This window comes from Bubalus bubalis, chromosome 9 (assembly GCF_019923935.1).
Source record: "Bubalus bubalis isolate 160015118507 breed Murrah chromosome 9, NDDB_SH_1, whole genome shotgun sequence".
Classification (NCBI taxonomy): domain Eukaryota; kingdom Metazoa; phylum Chordata; class Mammalia; order Artiodactyla; family Bovidae; genus Bubalus; species Bubalus bubalis.
In genome coordinates, this window is record NC_059165.1 from 107,595,262 (window position 1) to 107,608,744 (window position 13,483).

Sequence of the window (13,483 nt, forward strand, 5' to 3'; positions counted from 1 at the left end):
TGTGTGTGGTGTGTGGAAGTGGGTGGAGCCCCCCCTGGGTGAGGCTCCCCCTTGAGACTCCCACCCTGATAGGCAGGCTTGTTCAGGGGAGCGGGCACCTTGGTGCTATAGATCTGACTTGTGTGCTTTTTTCAGGCCCTGATGAACCAGAAGAGAAGCCAGCATTAGGTGAGCTGAATCCAGAGGGCAGAGAGAGGGAGGCCCTGGGCATAGATTCAGTGAGGGAGTGTGAGGGGGAATTGTGGAATTCCCATGTGGAACTAGGGATCCGTGTTGTTTACCACCAAGTGCCCCGTGTCTTTCCAGATGCACGCCAGCAGCTGGTCCCACCCCGGTTCCTGGAGAAATTCACCTCCAAGAAGGTGAAAAAAGGTTCCAGCATCACTTTCTCTGTGAAGGTGGAAGGTAGGCAGTCCCGCCTCCCTGCCCCCACACACAGCCCTTCTAGAGAGGCTGGGAGGTGAGCCGCCCTCCTGGTGTGGGGAAGGGCCGTCCACCGTGCACTCCTGCCCACAGGGAGCCCGCCGCCGGCTGTGCACTGGCTGCGAGAGGAAGCGGAGCAGGGTGTGCTGTGGATCAGCCGCCACACGCCAGGCTACACGGTGGCCAGCTCTGCCCAGCAGCACAGCCTGGTCCTCCTGGACGTGGGCCGACAGCACCAGGGCACCTACACCTGCATCGCCTCCAACGCTGCCGGCCAGGCCCTCTGCTCCGCAGGCTTGCACGTCTCTGGCCGTGAGTGGGCATGGGAACTGGGGCAGAGTGGGCAGTGTGCAGCCTCCGAGCTCCTGGGCCAGTCCCTACCCGCTACCCCTTGGGCTCCGCTCAGCTAGACCCTCCTAGAAGCCCCCACCACCCTGAGTGGTTTCTTCCCGGGCCCTCTCAGCTCCTCGGAAGGCTGGTGAATCAAGTGCACACTCCTTCCATATCCTGCCACTGGTGGGATGACTGTGGACAAGTTGGGGCAGCGGGCACAGGCTTCCTTGGGGCTCCAGGGGACAGGGCCCCTGGTGGGTGGTCCAGGCATCACTGGCAGGGGTGCTGGCCAGAATCTGCGCTCAAGGGTGTGTGGTGTCATTCCGGTGGCTCACCCTGTTCTCCCGACAGTGCCTAAGGAGGCGGGGGCCATGGAGGAGCAGCCCGAGGTGAAGGAGGCCCTCATCTCCACCTTCCTGCAGGGGTGAGTGAGGAGCTGCTCAGGAGCCGGGGGTCAGCAGAGAGGGCCCGAGAATGTGGGCCCTAGGGGTGCAGGTCCTGGGAGTGGGGGGCGGTGCCGCCACCGGGGAGGAGCCCCATCCTGCACCCCCACCCAGCTCTGTTCTGCTGGGGTTGTGGGGCTTGGCTCCCCACTGGAGACGAGTCCTTCCCAAGGACCCTGACCGTGGCATCTAGCCCCACGGCCCCCAGACCCTCCTTTCTGTCAGGCTCCTCGGTATCTCCTCCCCATCTAGGACCCAAGCTGTTGCTGCACAGATGTCAGAACCTGCAACTTTCATGGACCTTGCTGGGCAGAAGAAAGGTACGAGCAGGGTGGGCACACGTCTGTGCAGGGATGGGCGGGGGCATGCAGGAGGCTGTTCAGTGGGCCGCCCCCGGACTGTGGGTCTCCTCTGGACTGTGTGGCCCTAGGAACACTGCTGGCCCAGTGAGGCTGGGGCTCCCTGCCCTCTTGTGGACCCAATTCTGACCTGCACAGGGCTCCAGCACCTTGGCGTGTTTTAAACTTGTATTTTATGGAAAATACTGAGTCTGCACAGAAGTCAGGAGGAGGGAGCCATGCATCCCACACGCCCACTGCCTATAGAATCACTCTTCACTGACCTGCTTCGTTAATCTACCCACTCCTCCCTTTCCTGTGCTGCCCACCATTGGTCATCCTCATTGCCCCTTAACCCCAGCATCTCCGCTGACCCATCACCCCCGCAAAGGATCCCACACCCATCAAATTCAACCTGAAGCTGCCAGGATTCTGGCCCCCAGCCCTTGAGCCCACTGCCTTTGGTGTCCAGAACCTGTCCTCGTATTATACTGCCTGGCGGGGCTCCCTCTGATCTCTGTCCCTCCTGAGCCCCTTCCCAGACCAAAGGCCAAGTGGACAACAGGAGTGAAAGTGGCACGGACACCCCCCGGGGAACCCCACAGCTCCAAGCTCCAAGCCTAGCCTGACCACTTGCTCAGCTTTGCGCTCAGCTCCCCTGCACCCACTGCCCTCCACTTTGCAGGCTGCCTGCTGCCCTCTGAATGCCTGCTCTCCCTCCAGCCACCTACTGCCTCCACTGCCCAGACCCTGCTTCCCCAAGTTCATGGTCCCCTAAATCACACCTTGGCTCAGATGCTTTTGAGCCAAAGAGACCCCTAGTCATGGTCAGAATTTCCTGCTTCTGGCAGTGCCGGCCCAGCTCTCTTTGTCTGTTGGCACTTCTGACCCCAAGCCCAGGATGGGCCTGGGGACAGGTGTTCAGGCACGTCTGTGGAGCACACAGCTGGCTGAGCCAAGCTCTGGCCCCCAACAGAGCTCCTGGCAGCAGAGGCCCGTAGCCACCTGTCCTTGGCTGAGGTGGGCACGGAGGAGTTCCTGAAGAAGCTCACTTCACAGATCACAGAGATGGTATCAGCCAAGATCACACAGGGTAAGGCTGGCTGATGATGGAGCGAGCTCCAGGGGAGGCTGAGACCGCACCCCCAGGCCTGGGCCCTCCCCACCTGCATGCCCTGGAGACCCGGGGGAGATGGCTGGTGGGGCAGGCCCTTTGAGGGCCTCATGTGTCCTGTGTCCCTCAGCGAAGCTGCAGGTGCCTGGAGTTGACAGTGACGAGGAGTCAAAGACGCCATCCGCATCCCCCCGGCATGGCCGTTCACGCCCGTCTTCCAGTGTCCAGGAGTCGTCCTCAGAGTCCGAGGATGGGGACTCCCGAGGAGAGGTGTGTGGGCCCGCGAGGGGTGGGGGAAGGAGAGGTGAGAGCCTGGGGGCAGGGTACAGGTCCAAGCTGGTACAAGGGGAAAGGAGGTGTGGGGAACACCTCTGCATGGCCAGCATCGCCACCCTGACTCAGGACATGCCCAGAACCCCGCAGACTCCTCCTGATCCCTTTGGAGCAGGCTGCCTGCACCCCTGAAAGGAGCTCCCTACCCGGAGCTGGGTCAGGCCTGTTCTAGAGCTTCAGAGAATCTCAGGATGGCTGTGTCTTCTCCACTGAATCCTCAGGGCCTTGTAGCCTGAGGCCTTGGGAGGCCCATTGGGCCTCTCCCAGCCCCGCTCCCCTCTGGTGTCTGCACGGGGTCCCTGGGGCCTTGGGAGACCTGCCTGGCCCCAGCGCAGGCCCGACACAGCAGCTCCTCCCTCTCACCTGCAGATCTTTGACATCTATGTGGTCACGGCTGACTACCTGCCCCTGGGGGCTGAGCAGGATGCCATCTTGCTGCGGGAGGGCCAGTACGTGGAGGTCCTGGACTCTGCCCACCCCCTGCGCTGGCTCGTGCGCACCAAACCCACCAAAAACAGCCCCTCTCGGCAGGGCTGGGTGTCCCCTGCCTACCTGGACAAGCGGCTCAAGGTAACTAGGTGGCCAGAGGGGTGGTCCTGGGGTCGCAGGCGGGAGCCTGACCCTCGAAGGGCAGGCCAGTGCTCAGGCTGCCTGTGACGCCGCCCTGTTTCGCCCTGTCAGCTGTCTCCTGAGTGGGGGCCAGCGGAGGCCCCTGAGTTCCCTGGGGAGGCTTTGTCAGAGGACGAGTACAAGACGAGGCTGAGGTGAGGGCCCCCAGGCAGGTGCTGTGGGAAGGTGGGTTTCTATGGCGGAGCTCTGAGATGCTAATTTCCTATGGTGGGGCTGTCGGGTGGGGGTGGGGGTGCCTTCCCTCCGTTGTCTGGCCTGGCCCATTCTGAAAGCGGTCAGCACAGTGCATGCGACTTGGAAGTGCCCCGTTGAGCAGCTGACTCCTGGGTCTCCCCTTCACGGCTGTCGCCCTGACAGTGCCATCATCCGGGACCTGCTGAGCTCAGAGCAGTCCTTCGTGGGCGAGCTGCAGTTCCTACAGAGTCACCACATGCAGTACCTGGACCGCTGCCCCCATGTGCCCGCAGCCGTGGCCAGCCAGAAGGCAGTCATCTTCCGAAATGTGCAGGACATTGGCCACTTCCACAGCAGGTGGGCCTGCACGGTGGGCCTGGAGGCGTTTCCTTTGGTCTGTATGTGTGTACATGTGTGTGTGCTCAGACACAGATACATGTGTGCACACACCAGTCACACGTGCACAGGACACACTCACGTGGATGCTCACACTTGCACATGTGTGCAGGCCTGGGCCTCGGGAGTGGGCAGGGGTTGAAAAGAGACAGAACCTTGGATGACTTGATTGACCCATTGGTGCACCACAGCCATGCCCAAGGACACACGTGTCCCCAGGAACACAGGCACGTGTGCCTGGCTTACCCCCAGAAGTGCCTGCAGCACACCTAGCCACTGCAACCCAAGGACACAGGCATGCCCCAGAAGTGTGCACACACATGTACGTGGGCACATACAAGTACATGTGCATACCCGCACGCGCACACACACACACACACACCCTTTCATGTGTGGGCATGCATGTGCATGGTACACACACATACACATGTACACCCACAGACATGTCGTTCCTTACATATTTACACGCCCACAAACACACGTGTACATGCAGCACACGTGCAAACATGTGTGGCCGTCACAGCCCAGAGCACTGACTTTCAGCCATAGGAGCTCCGGCCTCGGTAGCAGCCTGTTCCTTCCCAAACCCTCAGGTCTGGGGCTGGATTGTGGGTCCTGGGTGGGGGTCCTGATGTCAGCCCTCACCTGACCGCGGTTCCCGTCTGTGGCAGCTTCTTACAGGAGTTGCGTAGCTGTGACACAGATGACGACGTGGCCATGTGCTTCATCAAGAACCAGGCAGCCTTTGAGAAGTATCTGGAGTTCCTGGTGGGCCGGGTGCAAGCCGAGTCGGTGATGGTCAGCACGGCCGTGCAGGAGTTCTACAAGGTGACTCCCTTCCCATCAGCCCTGCCTCCACTCCCCAGGCTTGATGCTGGCTCCTGGCTTTTAGATCATCTTCCCTGACCCTGCTCAGGCTCCGCTTCACCTTCCCAGGACCCCTGACCTCCAGGTTAGAAAAGCAGGCAGGGTCCCCCCGCCAACCCTGCTCTCCCACCAACCCTGCTCACATGTTAGGCAGTGACACTGGCCACCCCCTGGGGCAGCAGTGAGACCCGCCTGGGGAGGAGGGTCTGTGGAGGACCCCGCGCATGCAAGCTCCCCTGGGCCCCCGGTCCACCAGCTTTCCGACTCTGGGGACACAGGCCCTCTGGAGTCTGCACACGCCTGCCCTGAGCCCAGCCCTGTGGTTCCCACAGAAATACACTGAGGAGGTGCTGTCAGCCGCGGACCCCTCGCAGCCACCGCCCCCACCGCTGCAGCACTTCCTGGAGCAGCCGGTAGAGCGGGTCCAGCAGTACCAGGCCCTGCTCAAGGTAGGCAATACGGCCCAGGGGCTGTGGGGCCGCCCCCGTGCCCAGCCACCCCAGGCCTTGCCTTGACCTGCAGTCTTCCGCAGGAGCTGATCCGCAACAAGGCGCGGAACGGCCAGAACTGCGCGCTGCTCGAGCAAGCCTACGCGGTGGTGTCGGCCCTGCCGCAGCGGGCGGAGAACCAGCTGCACGTGTCGCTCATGGAGAACTACCCCGGCACCCTGGAGGCCCTGGGCGAGCCCATCCGCCAGGTCTGGGGCTGAGGGTGTGGGGAGGGCCCTGTGCGAGCCCATCCTCCAGGTCTGGGGCTGAGGGTGCGGGGAGGGCCCTGGGCGAGCCCATCCGCCAGGTGCAGCTGAGGGTGCGGGGAGGGCCCTGGGCGAGCCCATCCTCCAGGTGGGCTGAGGGTGTGGGGAAGGCCCTGGGCGGTGGAGGGTGGACCGCCAGGCTGGGCCTGGCTGACCGCGGCCGACCGCGCTCCCAGGGCCACTTCATCGTGTGGGAGGGGGCGCCAGGCGCGCGGATGCCGTGGAAAGGCCACCACCGGCATGTCTTCCTGTTCCGGAACCACCTGGTGGTCTGCAAGCCCCGGCGGGACTCCCGCACCGACACCTTCAGCTACGTCTTCCGGAACATGATGAAGGTTTGCAGGGTGCCGGCGGAGCCTGGGCGGGCAGGGAGGCCCTGCAGGGTGTGCAGGCCAGGAAGCCCAGGGGTCAGCCCCGCCACCCCGGCCTCGGTGACCACGGCTTGGTCTGCGTCCCAGCAGTCAGCCTGTGCCCTCCTCCCACAGCTGAGCAGCATTGACCTGAACGACCAGGTGGAGGGCGATGACCGAGCCTTTGAGATCTGGCACGAGCGGGAGGACTCCGTGCGCAAGTACCTGCTGCAGGCACGGACGGTCATCACCAAGAACTCCTGGGTGAAGGAGATCTGTGGCATCCAGCAGCGCCTGGCCTTGCCCATCTGGCGTGAGTGCCTGGGCTCCTGGGGCAGGGCTGGGAGGGAGGCTGAACCTTTGCCTGTGTGCCTGGCTTGACGAGGCACACGAGTCAGCAGGTCCTGAGTTCTGGGCCCTTGTCCCCACTTGGGCACGCACAAGGAAAGATGCTCAATTCTCGGGCAAGTGGTGCGCTCTACCCTTGGTTAGCCAGATTTGGTGGGGGCCTCGGGGTCCACGCTTGGCTGCCCAGCGCAGGGCAAGCAGGCTGTGTTAGGGATGTGAAGGGCCCAGCAGTCTTGGTTTTGCTTCCTCACTTACAATGGGAGAGAGGATCCCGTTTCAATATACCCTTCTTTCCCACAGTCCCTACCGTGCTCCCTGACATATCCTGGGCCTGTGTCCCTTCCCCTGAGTCCCGTCCAGCTCCCAGTGTGGTACTGTGATAAAGGCTCCTAAGGGGTGGTGTCTGTTGGAACCGTTTGTTGGTCTTGGGGCTCTGGTCCTGCCACATGGACACCTGAGGGAGGGAGGAAGTGATCAAGGCCCTGTGTTTGTATCCCCAGGCCCCCCAGATTTTGAAGAAGAGCTGGCTGACTGCACAGCTGAGCTGGGCGAGACAGTCAAGCTGGCCTGCCGTGTGACGGGCACACCCAAGCCCATTGTCAGCTGGTACAAAGGTAAGCCTTTGGATGCTAATCCTGCAACAGGCAAGAGCCACCAGAGGGAATCAGGCTGGGCAGGGGGCCAGGGGTCCAGGGTGGCGTCTGACGGAGGGGCTGGGCACCAGAGACAGGCCTCCTGTTCTGGTTGCCTGCTCCTGAATCAAAGCCAGGCTGGTGGGTGTGCACAGCGGGATGAGGTGGGACAGAGGCGGAGCTTACTCCCATGTGTGGTGTGCTTTTGACACAGTGACTCTGCCCACCCCTGAATCTCGCTCATTCGTTCCCTCATTTGATCGTGTTTGTGCTGAGTGCCCAGAACCATTCCAGGTGCATGGGAAATAGCAGGGAACAGGCAGGTCATCTGTGTCCGTGGATAGAGGCTGGCCTTCTTGGGGAGGAGACAGATGACAAGCACATAGACACATATGCAATGTGAAGTCCAAAGTGGCATGACCAGCCAAAGAAATATGGCAGGACGAAGGGCAGACCGGTTGGAGGAACTCCCAGTGGGCAGCGAGGCTCCAGGGGAACAGCAGGCAGAGGGGAGCTGAGGCGGGCGTGGTGGGGAATGAGGCTGGAGAACGCTGGGCCTTGAGGGCTGCCGTCTGGTTCTCAGGTTTGACTCCCCTGTGTGATGGGAGCTGCAAACTCTGGGGGTTCACAGGAACACCTTCACTTCTGACATCAACTTCAGGATCCCAAGACCATTCTCACTGGGTACCCAGCGTGGTACCCACACTTGGGTGTCCCCAACCACCTTCAGGTTCAGTGACTGACTGAATCTCAGGGACTCAGCGGAACTCAGCACAACCATCTGAGTCAGGGTTCTGGTTTACTGCAGTAGAAGGGGAGCGGTACGTGGGGTGGGATCCATTTGAGGGTCCAGGCGTGGCCCAGATGTCCCCACAATACAGTCGTGTGGACATGCCTGTTTCTGTCACCTCTGATGTGTCCCAGCACAGGTGGTGTGGCCACCCAGGGACACTCCCTTGTTGAGCCTCGTTGCTCAGGTCTCTGCCGGAGCGCTCACACAGACTGTCTGCCTGCATGACTGGCCTCGATCTGTGGCCCCTCTGAGGCCCAGCTGATGCCGTATGGCCTAAAGCCCCCCACCCCACCAAGTCACAGTGTAGCCTAGACCATCTGGTGAGTCTCAAAGTCTCAGGTAAACCATGATGCTCTCACTAGGTCTCATCTGGGCTGAAAGGTAAGTCCTGAGTTCTAGTTGGGTCCGAATTGCCGAGTCCACTCCTGGTTTTGGGGGACGGTCCCAGGGAAGTCCGCCCTCCCATCCTGCTTGTCCACAACCAGTCAGGCGCATGTGTCCATCACAGATGGCAGAGAATGGGGCTGGAGCAGATATGCAGGCCACTTTGCTGGGACATGCAAGAAGGGCCATCCCGGCCCAGGGTTAGAGCTTCAGAGCAGAGTCAGTGGATGAAGTGACTGGTTCCCCCAGCACCCTGGGGGTCTTCCTTCCAGAGTCTGTGGGGTCCTGAAGTCTGCAGAGTTCCCTGCCACCTCGCAGAACCCATGCAGTGCAACCCCACTTCCCCGCCATCCCTTCTCATACCAGACCTCTCACCTGTGAGGGTGGGTTCAGAGAGACAAACCCAGTCAGTAAAAGTAATTGAGAAGAACGCGCCTGTCAGCCCCACCCCTTCAGCTAGGCTGCCCTCAGGAGCGTGTGCCGGCGGGGCTGTGTCTGAGGGAAAGGAGGGTTGCACCATGCCCAGGAACAGTCAGTGTGGGATCCCGGGTTCCCAACTGTCTCCAGACCATCCACTGTCTTTTTCATCTGGACCTTTACCCAGTGAGCAGCTTACAGGCTTAGACTCCTCTGAGGACAGCTGTGTCTGGAGGGTGGAGGAAGCAAGGGCCAGCCGGTGGTCAGTTCACGTTGGGCAGCCCCCACGACAGACAGGTCCTCAGACTGCTGGTGGGCCAGGCGGCACACACAGCCCCGTGGTGTGGCCAGAGCCGGCGGTTCACTGACCTAAAGCACCCTCACAGTTGGAGACACCTGAGAGATGTCTCCTGAGGGACACCCATCTGCCAGGTGAGAGCGTCACCCTTGGCAGTCCCGGGTGGCATGCACTGGAACTTGGCCCCACGCGCAGGGCAGCAGTTCCACACAGGGACTCTGCTGGTCTGGAGCCTGGTCTTGCTCCCGTCTTGTCTCCATGGTTCATGGACCCAAGGAGGAGTGTCTTCAACCCACCCATCTGTAGTTACGTGTCAAACTGAACAGCCAGGGTGTTCACAACATCTCACATAACCTTTGCCAGGAAAAATAGCATCTGGCAGAAGTCAGACTCACCCTCCAGCAAAACATCATTCATCGGGTGGAAGTTTAAGTGTCGGGGCAGAAGGCCAACTTCTAATTCACCCCTGGGGCAGGGAGCCCCAGTGATGCTCTGGTCTCGGTCCCTGCATGCCAGCAGGAAGGAAAAGCAGTTGGCTGCAATGCCCAGGACTCCTGCCAGGAGCTGTTTGCCTGCACAGAAGACCCCATTGCGGCTGTCCTGAAGTCACCAGCTGGAGTCACATGAGCAGTGACTGGACTGGGCTGGTGGCAGTCTCCCGCCAGCTTCCACTCTCTGTGGCTGTACACAGCTGTTGATTTTGGACTCGGCTTCTCCTGCTAGCTGGCTGCTTTCACATCTCCCAGGAGGCCTGCAGCTTCCTTTCTCCCACTGGGGTTCTGCTGGCAGTCTTGGCCAGTGACACGTTGCTGGGCTGGAGCTGGTTACATGCTCCATAGCGTCTCCACACGTGGGGCCTCGCCACCCTCGTGTGGAGCAGCGTGTTCCAAGCAGCAGACACCGGGTCCAGAGGTAGAGGCCAGAGTCACAGCACCCTGACTTGGCCCCAGGGTGACAGTTTTCTTCTTGCTCTGTGGGAACCTTGCTCAAATCCCATCAGGGGAATCCAGACACCTGGATCCAGTGGAGCCATCAAAATCTAAGCCCTCCCCCTGGCTGCATGCCTGGCGTATCAGAGGGGCATGGTGGGTCCCTCTGAGCCCAGGGAGACCAAGGTCCACTTCTGATGATTTTTCTCTTAAAGCAGTGGTAAGGGTGGAGGAGGAGGAAGGGCTCAGTGATGGAAGGAGACATACTTCCGTAGCTCAGTAATACCTAGTGTTTTGGGCTCACTCAGAGGAGGCGGCAAGATTGTCACTACAGACATGATCTGTTTTAGCTTCAGGGACCCCTAGACTGAATAGCCACATCACGTTGTTCTCAGGGGCTCTGTGTCCCTTGCCTGGCATGATGGTGACATTTTGAGTGGGGTCCACTTAGCAGAGGTTTCCAGTGGCCCAGAGCCATGGTAACATCTCCCATCCCCTTTCTGGTTCTTCCCATGAGGGCTGAGTGAGGTGTCCAAGGAGGCAGGACCACCTGTCAGGAGGCACTCATATCTCCCTGGATCACCTTCTCCAGAGTGTTACCAGGTGCCATGAATCCACGTGCCAGCTGTTGACAGTTCCCCATAGAGGTTTGTCTATGTCGGGGAGTTGTCCCAAGCCAGGGCTCACAGCAAACACCAGGGTCCTTTCCTGTTATCTCTGAAAGAATCCTTCATGTATTTGGTGCCCGTGCCTCTCATCCCTGAGTTCTAGCCCTGCTCCTGCCTTGCCTTCTGCCCCCAGGATTGGCGATGGCTTTCCCTTTGCACCCAGTGTGGGTGTGTATGTCTGTGACTGGACTCAAAAATGCCTCCTGGGATTCAGCATGGGCTCTGATATTTGTTGGGAAGTGGGGCTGACCTGAGGTGAACAGCAGCATTCCCGCTGTAGGGAGAGAGAGTGTGTCAACCAAGGCACCATCCAGGAGACTTTGAACCCACTTCTCGGTGCTCGGCTTGGAGCCGCCTGCTCGGTTTCCCTCCATTCACAGGAAATAGCTGTTTCTTGCACAGCCGACCGCGATGTTTGGGCAGTATGTCCACCACTGATTCCCATGGACATCCTTTCCCTTGGGTCTATTAACAGGTCCACGGGCCGCCACCTTTCTCTTTTGGAATGGTGTGTCTCTTACAGCGTCCCTTCCTTGTTGCCAAAATTGCAAATCAGAAACTGTGAAGGACCTGAGCTGTTTCTTGGCTTGCAACCCAGCAAGCCAGTCGGCCAGCCAGATTACAAATACAAGACCCCAAGTCAGAGACAAAGGTTGTTTGTCACAGCAAAAGCAGCAGCAATTTGCACGGGCTTCCCATGCCTTGATCTCCACATCCAGGCACCAGATGTCAGCTTCATGCAGTGAACTGTTCCGCAAGAGAGGAACCTCGAGTTTTAGGAGATACTGAACTTTCATGGGGCTGTTGGCACATCTTCCCCTCCTTCCCTCCAAAGAGAAAAGTGACTTATGGCCCTAGAAGGCAGTCACACGTCTCACAGGGAAGGAAGCCGAGGGCTTTGCCTCTGCTGACATGGATGGCTCCTGGGGGAGGTTTCCAAGGAGGCAGGACCGCCTGTCAGGAAGCACCGACATCTCTCTGGATCACTTTCTGCAGCGTGTTATCAGCACCCTAGACACCATCCAGGTGCCACGAGCCCACGTGCCAGCTGTTGACAGTCCCCCTAGAGGTTTGTCCATGTCAGGGAGTAGGTGACAGGGAACACCTGGCTGTAGGTGTCTTTGCCCAAAGGGTCTGACTGTGCAGGAATGCCGGAAGTCCAAGGAGAAGTGTTTTCTGACAGCAAGATGAAGGCTGAGAATTGACTACAGGTTGACAGTGGGCTTCCCTGATAGCTCAGTTGGTAAAGAATCCGCCTGCAATGCAGGAGACTCTGGTTCAATTCCTGGGTCAGGAACATCCGCTGGAGAAGGGATAGGCTACCCACTCTAATATTCTTCGGCTTCCCTTGTGGCTCGGCCGGTAAAGAAATTGCCTGCAATTCGGGAAGCCTGGGTTTGATCCCTGCATTGGGAAGATCACCTGGAGAAGGGAAAGGCTACCTATTTCAATATTCTGGCCTGGAGACTTCCATGGACTGTCTAGTCCATGGAGTTGCAAAGAGTCACACACGACTGATGACTTTCACTTTGACTGACAGGGTCACTGGTGTCCTTGCCAAGGGCTGTGTTGTGTGAGTTGAAAGCCAAGAGGTGTGGTTTGGGAAAAGATGGAAAGGGAAGCTCCTGGAGACAGAGAATGAGAAGAGCTCTTTCTTGGAATTACCATACAGGGATGCAGGGAAATAGAGTGACAGCTGGAAGCTTTTTTTGGGGGGGAGGGTTATGTTTTTAAATTGTTAAGTTTCTCTGTGGATCAGATGTCAAGATGTTTTAACTTAAACAACCTTGTTCAGGACGTACAGAGCTATTGGAAAGTGTTCATCTATGAAATTTTACATATTTATGGAGGAAAGATTCCTTCATAGTGAAAGATGCATAGCTCCCCACCCCTCTCGCAGGAAGGAAACGTGGTACAGCTGGAGATGTTAGTCAGGTGGGCATTTGGATGAGGATGATAAAGAGATGGTGCTGTCCAAGTATCTGCTAGGTGGGGTCAGCACCTTGGGGGAGTTGCAGAACCACTGGCAAGGTAGTTGAGGGTCTTATTATCAGAGGAGACGTCCCCCAGCCTGGCCCCCGCCTCCAGCTAAGAGCTGGCCTTTTAGAGGCCACACCGTGGACAGTGAGGTCTGGAGGAGTAGACGGTGCGGGTCAGTACCACTGCTCCACCCAGGGCTCCAGGTCAGCTTGGCCAGCTAGCCCCTTGGCAGGGAGTCCACTGGCTCTTGTGCGATAGGGGTAGCTTCCTCCATCAGATCCTGTGACTGCGACCCCCAGACAGGTCCGGACTTTTGTCCCTGCTGGTGTTCCCCCTGATGGCCCTCCCCTCCTTTGCAGATGGGAAGCCAGTGGAGGTGGACCCTCACCACATCCTCATTGAAGACCCCGATGGCTCATGCGCACTTATCCTGGACAACTTGACTGGTGCCGACTCTGGCCAGTATATGTGCTTTGCAGCCAGTGCTGCCGGCAATGCCAGCACCCTGGGCAAAATATTGGTGCAAGGTGAGCCCTGAGGGGAAGGCCAGGGTATACGTGCCCAGGCCCCACCCTATGGGCATTATAAAGGTATCAGCCCTGGTTGGGGGCACATGGATGGAGCTGCAGGGAAGGTTGTGAATATCTGACAAGTCTGGGAGACTCACTGGTGGGGGTGGGGTCCTGGTCCATCATGGTGTCTCTTCTGTATCTCTGTGTCTCTGTCTGCATCTCTGCCTCCATCTCCTTTTCTATTTCTTTCTCTGTATCCATCTCTGTTTATCTGTTTCTGTCTCTCTTTTTGTCCCTCTGTCTCCATCTCTGTCTCTGGTTTTCTTTCTGTGTCATCTCTGTGTCTCTGTTTCTTTCCCTCCATCTC

General features: G+C 59.1%; 1 protein-coding gene across 12 annotated transcripts in view; it reads left to right on the forward strand.

Moving 5' to 3' along the window:
• OBSCN (obscurin, cytoskeletal calmodulin and titin-interacting RhoGEF) overlaps nucleotides 1-13,483 on the forward strand; it is a 231,037-nt gene that overhangs the window by 192,999 nt on the left and 24,555 nt on the right. For all 12 annotated transcript variants that reach the window (XM_045166786.1, XM_045166791.1, XM_045166796.1 and 9 more), the window contains 17 exons: nucleotides 136-168; nucleotides 307-405; nucleotides 517-735; nucleotides 1,108-1,180; nucleotides 1,452-1,519; nucleotides 2,514-2,630; nucleotides 2,782-2,921; nucleotides 3,354-3,554; nucleotides 3,666-3,748; nucleotides 3,972-4,145; nucleotides 4,856-5,012; nucleotides 5,384-5,500; nucleotides 5,584-5,748; nucleotides 5,982-6,140; nucleotides 6,291-6,468; nucleotides 7,004-7,117; nucleotides 12,964-13,131. In XM_045166786.1, the coding sequence (XP_045022721.1) occupies nucleotides 136-168; nucleotides 307-405; nucleotides 517-735; nucleotides 1,108-1,180; nucleotides 1,452-1,519; nucleotides 2,514-2,630; nucleotides 2,782-2,921; nucleotides 3,354-3,554; nucleotides 3,666-3,748; nucleotides 3,972-4,145; nucleotides 4,856-5,012; nucleotides 5,384-5,500; nucleotides 5,584-5,748; nucleotides 5,982-6,140; nucleotides 6,291-6,468; nucleotides 7,004-7,117; nucleotides 12,964-13,131 (2,265 nt within the window). The remainder of the gene's footprint in view (nucleotides 1-135; nucleotides 169-306; nucleotides 406-516; nucleotides 736-1,107; nucleotides 1,181-1,451; nucleotides 1,520-2,513; nucleotides 2,631-2,781; nucleotides 2,922-3,353; nucleotides 3,555-3,665; nucleotides 3,749-3,971; nucleotides 4,146-4,855; nucleotides 5,013-5,383; nucleotides 5,501-5,583; nucleotides 5,749-5,981; nucleotides 6,141-6,290; nucleotides 6,469-7,003; nucleotides 7,118-12,963; nucleotides 13,132-13,483) is intronic.